The sequence below is a fragment of the Pinus tabuliformis genome, chromosome 2_2 (assembly GCF_031772625.1).
Source record: "Pinus tabuliformis cultivar Carrire ecotype Pingquan chromosome 2_2, CPIR1, whole genome shotgun sequence".
Classification (NCBI taxonomy): Eukaryota; Viridiplantae; Streptophyta; class Pinopsida; order Pinales; family Pinaceae; genus Pinus; species Pinus tabuliformis.
This window is the reverse complement of record NC_142300.1, coordinates 1,142,351,063-1,142,356,847: the sequence shown is the minus strand read 5'-3', so window position 1 is coordinate 1,142,356,847 and position 5,785 is coordinate 1,142,351,063. Positions and strand designations below refer to the sequence as shown.

The window sequence follows — 5,785 nt, the reverse complement described above, 5'->3', positions numbered from 1 at the left end:
TTGATGATTAATATAAGTAAAACATTTGATGATTAATATGGATGTTATGAGCATTTACTAACCATTTAATAAAGCAACAATAATACAACCCAAAATTAAAAACATGCCCATTAAAGAGCAAAATTTTATAACTAGCCAGCACAGATGTGATTGTAATATTATATTAATGACATGCTCTGCTTTTAAACAAGAAAACATCATAAAAGAGAAGATGGTTTCTGGATTTCCAGAAAATTGATAACGGTAGCCTGCATGCGTTCTACTATACTGAACTAAGCTAAATTTAGAGATACCAGTAGAGGAATTGAAATTGAGGGTTTATTTCCCGAATTGGAGGGTTTCTCCCCTACCAGCAATGTGTGGGAGCCCGCTGGCAGTACCCGATACGCTGTATTGTCGACTAACCCCAAACTCTCACAAGCATTAACTTCTATTGAAACAATTTCACTGCTGTGACCTTTCACGAACACTCTCCTGAATGCTATCAACCGCTTTTCTGGAGCTCCGCTAAGGCCGGTAGGCGGAACGGAGTATACCAGAACAACATCACTACCATCTCTGTTACCTTCGTTCTTCACTTCAATACCTATTTTTATATTCAATCCCCGACATGTTTCTGTCGAATCCTCCAAGCGAATCGACTCGCAAGGAAATGCAAATGGATCCACGGCTTGAAACAGAGAGAAGCATTTCTGATTCTTAGGCAAGGGAACTCTCAGTATCGCTTGCGGGGATTGAGACTTTATCTGATATGTAAAATTGGTGTAACTCAGTCCATAGCCGAAGGGATACACTGTGTTGCCCTTGTAAAATCTGTATGTTCTTCCTGGGTACCCACTTGAATTGGCTCGCATGTGCATATCTGCCATGCTAACCTGTTCCACATATTGCTCCGGATACCAAGTCATGGGAAGGCGACCACCTGCATTTATTGAAATCATTTACATCATGAAGGAGTTAGGTTTATAGAGCACTGAGATAATTCGTGATGTGATGTCTAAAGATAATTATAAAGGCTTTTTACATCAAACATTAATATTATGGCCAAAACCATGTATGCCAATATACTTAACCTAAAAACCATCAATAACTTGTTTGAGTAGAACAACCCTGACATCCAGAAAAAAGGGTTTTCAATGAGTGAAATTTTGCTGAACTGAGTTATGAGAAATACCTTATTCATCTTATTCTAGCTCACCGGCACAAAGGGAGTTGAAGTTATTCATCTTATTGAATCCTAGAATATTGTAGAATTAAAAAAAAAAAAAAAAAACAAAACAAAAACAAAAAATTATGAATATTCCATAATTTGAAAAAAAAAAGTAAGTAAATTGTTTTGTTTGATCTCACTTTTATCTTTCAAAATCTAGACTATTCTCATAATCTGCAATCTAATAAAAATGGCCACATAGGAATAGAGTGAATGGTTTCAAATTGCAGGTGACTAAAAATATCTCAAAATTCAAAGAACAAAATCTAAGAGTAAAAGCTAATTCGTTTATTTGACCTAGCTCCGGTGCAATTTTGATATTTTCCAATAATATGCAATCCAAATAAAAAGGGCCACGAAAGGTAGCGTGAACAGTTACTTGTATTAAAAAATAAAACTGAAATATCTGTGTTGCTGGGTGTGTTTTTTTACTTTTACTCGTCATAATGATTGTCAGTGTTTTTGGAATTTTTAAGTGTGTAGATTTTCAATTGTCTAATATTTCGGGTTGACCAGTGAAGCAAATGTTGATAAATTGAAAAATAAGACCCTGAAGAATTATATAGATAAAACAGGTATCCTGTAGTGTTCAAAATCACTTGATTGGTTGATAAATGTGTTGCACCTTGTACCTGGATTATATGTTCCAAATATGACCTGAGCTATGGCATCTCCTCCCCCTTGGCCAGGATATCCAGCCCACAGAATCCCTGAAATTTGGTCTAAATTTTTGGCAAAACTGACATCGACTCCACCTCCGGACATGATAACCAGTATGACTGGTCCTTTGGAAGCATTGGCCACCGAAGTTACAAGTTCCGTCTGATTCCCAGGTAACAGTAGACTCTCTCTATCAAGTCCTTCTGCCTCGTGCTTTACATCTAACCCCACAACCAGAATAGTTGCATCAGCTTCTTTGGCTGCCTTCACTGCCGGACTTATCAGGCGTGTGTTGTTACATGCCACGTCGAGGCATCCAGGTCGATATACAACTTTAGTATATTTACCCAACCCGTGTGCAGGTGGGGTGTAGTTACAAGGAACCCCTGCAATTCAAGTGCCAGACCATACCATACTATTAATTTTAATAATTTTCACTTTCAGTACTTCATAAGTCTAGGGTAATTGAAATGTGAAAAAAACAACTAAAACGTACCCGCATAGAGGCCTATCATGGATTTGGTGGCATCGGCATGGGGTCCAACCACGGCCAATATTTTGATATGATTAGTTGATAATGGTAAGGCTCCATTATTTTTAAGAAGAACTATACCTTGCCTGGCTGCTTCAACAGCCAACTCTTGATTTTGAGCAGTGCAGATGTCCTTGGGCCCCAGATTGGCATAATGCTCATCTACCTCAAAGAAACCTACTCTCATCAGAACCATATACAAGTTTATCAAAGCTTTATCCAAATCCGATTCCTTGACCTTTCCATGCAGAACTGCAGATTCTAGATAATCCAGATAGAACGATCCACAGTCCAAGTCCAATCCTGAATCAAAGGAGAAAAACCATGCAATGAAGTGAATTTTTTAAAATTGCTATGAGACACTAAAATAAAACATTGCAACATTGTCTAAATGTCTAGACCAACCTGCTCTCAAAGCAGATGCTACAGCGTCTTCTCGTGTTTTTGTGTAGTTCTGGTTAGCATATAGTACTTTAACAGAGTCACAGTCAGACAGAATGTACCTAAACAACATAAGTTAGAATCATGGCAATCGGTTAGTATCAGAGCTATGAATTGTTAAAGAACTCAATACTAATATCATTTTCTTACCCATTAAGTTTCCATTCCCCTCTGATGGTTTCCCCCAAAAGCTTCGGATCTGCGCAGGTGGGAATTCCCTGGACTTGATTGTAAGAACACATTACACTACTAGCATCCCCATCTTTAATGCATGCCTCAAAAGGAGGTTGGAAAGTATCCATCATGTCTTGTTGAGTGACCTGCATTCATTCCAGTTAGAATCAAAATCAATTCAAAATTAGTGAATCATTCATGTTCAAATTAAACAGGCGTTACACCATTTCGGGTTGAAAGATGCTGTTTGAGGCCACGTGGTAATCTTTTTTGGGTGAAAGAAGTCGGTTGTGGTTGTTATGTGGTAATTAAATTTGTGTTGGGTGAAAGAAGTTGGTTGTTGTTGTTACGTGGTAATTAAATTTGTGTTGGGTTCAAAAGAGTTGGTTTGATTTTTTTAGTCCATGTGGTAATATTTTTGGGCTGAAATAAGTTGGTTATTGCTGTGTGGTAATTAAATTTGTATTGGGTTCAAAAAAGTTGGTGTGATTTTTTTAGGTGGAAAGAAGTAAGTTGCTGCTATGTGGTAATTAAATTAAATCTGTGTTGGTTTCAAAAAAGTGTGATTTTTTTAGGCCATGTGTCAATTTTTTTGAGCAGAAAGAAAGTGGTTGTTGCTATGTGGCAATTAAAATAAAATTTGTGTTGGATAAGCTGGTTTTCTTTGAGTTTATGAAATTAATGTTTAAGGGATCAATATGAAAATTTGATTTTTATATAAATATAACGTAATTTAATTTAAAAATAAATAAATAAATTATTGTAAATTTTAATATTTATTAAAAACATGGATATAGAAATTAAAACATTGAAATTAAAATATTAAATCAAAAGTAGACAATTTTGTAGATAGATTTGTTTTATCCACGTGAATTTAGAGCCCACCTCTGCATTAAAGTCAAGACGATTGATGTTCTTCCACAGGTCGAGATCATAAGCAGTGTAATGTTTGCAACAGGCACCAACTTTCAGTCTCCCTGATGAGGCATTTGGGTGATCTTGCAAACCCCTGACATAGTTCACGGCATATCTGGCCACCACAAAAGGGTCCTCGCCCGGGACTTCTTGCGCACGACCCCATCTTGGATCTCTTAAAAGGTTGATGGTAGGGCTCCAATATGTTAATCCTGCCAACCCAACATTGTGCATGGCTCGTGCCTCAGTGGATACCACCTGCATTGAATGCCACCATAAAGGAATTTCATTTACCATTTCATAGATTTTAAAAATGGATGATAAAAGTATTAAGCTGAATAGTAATGGTTAATTTGATTGAGGGTAGATTATATATATACACACGTAAATTAATTTATAAAATAAAGAAACTATAAATTTTTTACAAAATAATTTCAAGAAAAAATGTGATTTTTTAATATCCTGAAAATCAGATATTCAAATTCTACATATTACACCACTTAAATTCAAGTTTTCAAAATTCTTTACTGAATTTTGGTTAAAATTAAAATTAATTAAAAAAATATGGTAGAAAAACTCATTTAGCCCACAAGTTAGACTTCAATTAAATAAGACATGGTAGAAAAACTCATTCAACCTACAAGTTAGACTTCAAATTTCTGAGATAATTCCTTGGCTAAGTCAATTGCTTCACCATATCTGTCTCATTCTAGACCTTCCCAAAATCCACAATCAAAATAACATTTTCAAAATCTATTATCACATTCATACTCTCAGATTCTAGAAATATTTCAAAATATACTCATTAAATCTCCAAAATATTTCTTAATTTGCATCAATTTACACTCAAATTTCCTTAAACCTAAAATGCATAAACATTTCCTAAATGTATACCCATTCACAAACAATGAGCATTACCTCTCCAATTGTTCTCCACAGAGTTTCATTAAAAGCAGCAGCGGTTAAAATGACAAGAGGGAAGCTCGTTGCAGATGGTACAGGCCCTTCAAATTTGACACCGGGACTATTGGTAGCTAATCCATGCAATGCCTCCGACCCCCATAGGTATTTGGGAATTCCAAGCCTCTTTACTCCAGTAGCGCTGCTTCCCATCTGGCCAGGTTTCTCGGCCAAAGTTAATCTACTCACTAAGTCCTTTGCACGCTCTAAAAATGGCAAAGATTTATCACAGTATGCCAAATCCTTGATATTCAATCCCAAGGCTTGAAACTTCAAAGGATCACACACATATTCAGGAGACGCTGCTGTGGCGTAGTCAGCCCATCCATGTACAGCAATAATAATTAAGAACGCAGCCATATAATTCTGAGCCATTGTCAAAACTCAATGGGCAACCTCTGCAGAGATGAAAGAAATCATTCAAAACCAGAGATTTAAAACATGTTCAATGACGCAATTTAATCCAATAATCAATAACGCAAATATTTTCGGATAAACTTCAAATCAAACTGCATACGTCGAGAAAATGTGAAGTGTGAAACGTTCCCTACTGAGTGAATTAGGAATGTTACTATACTGAGTGTGAGAATGCAGCAAACTGCAGCCTAAAGCCTCTCCAATTTCGATTTGAACTCATTTTCAAATTTTTAAGAGGTTTGGTGGAGCTGGCCTCCGGATTCTTTTGCCATGCAATTCACGCTCACATTGAGGAGTCAGATATTCATGCGTCTGGTTTCTTCACTTTTGGGAGTCATTGTGTCTGGTTTCTTCACTTTTAGGTTTTTGATGTGTGCAATCTTGTCGTGGGATATAATGGTTATTAATGGTGTTGTCATTGAGGGTTAAGTATGTGGTACATCTATAGAGTTTTGATGACTATTATATGGAATACC

General features: G+C 36.3%; 2 protein-coding genes across 2 annotated transcripts; both read right to left on the bottom strand.

Annotated features, from left to right (window-relative positions):
- Positions 1-202: 202 nt before the first annotated feature.
- Positions 203-4,184, bottom strand: LOC149197431 (putative beta-D-xylosidase 5). Its single transcript, XM_089403915.1, has 6 exons — positions 3,903-4,184; positions 2,994-3,163; positions 2,808-2,905; positions 2,367-2,705; positions 1,843-2,256; positions 203-922 (listed from the first exon to the last, which is right to left on the bottom strand). The coding sequence occupies exons 1-6, from the start codon at positions 4,164-4,166 to the stop codon at positions 273-275; spliced, it is 1,935 nt and encodes a 644-aa protein (XP_089260041.1). The 5' UTR covers positions 4,167-4,184; the 3' UTR covers positions 203-272.
- Positions 4,185-4,814: 630 nt separating this feature from the next.
- LOC149197430 (putative beta-D-xylosidase 5) lies at positions 4,815-5,285 on the bottom strand. Its single transcript, XM_089408686.1, has one exon. It carries the CDS (start codon positions 5,265-5,267, stop codon positions 4,815-4,817), a length of 453 nt encoding a protein of 150 aa, XP_089264812.1. The 5' UTR covers positions 5,268-5,285.
- Positions 5,286-5,785: the final 500 nt, after the last annotated feature.

Bases quoted from the DNA above. Each gene is read 5' to 3' on its own strand.
- LOC149197431 (XM_089403915.1), bottom strand. From the start codon at position 4,166: ATGCACAATGTTGGGTTGGCAGGATTAACATATTGGAGCCCTACCATC. The intron at 2,906-2,993 runs GTAAGAAAATGA...TATGTTGTTTAG, and splicing joins GGGGAATGGAAACTTAATGG to GTACATTCTGTCTGACTGTG. The intron at 2,706-2,807 runs GTTGGTCTAGAC...CCTTTGATTCAG, and splicing joins AGCATCTGCTTTGAGAGCAG to GATTGGACTTGGACTGTGGA.
- LOC149197430 (XM_089408686.1), bottom strand. From the start codon at position 5,267: ATGGCTCAGAATTATATGGCTGCGTTCTTAATTATTATTGCTGTACAT.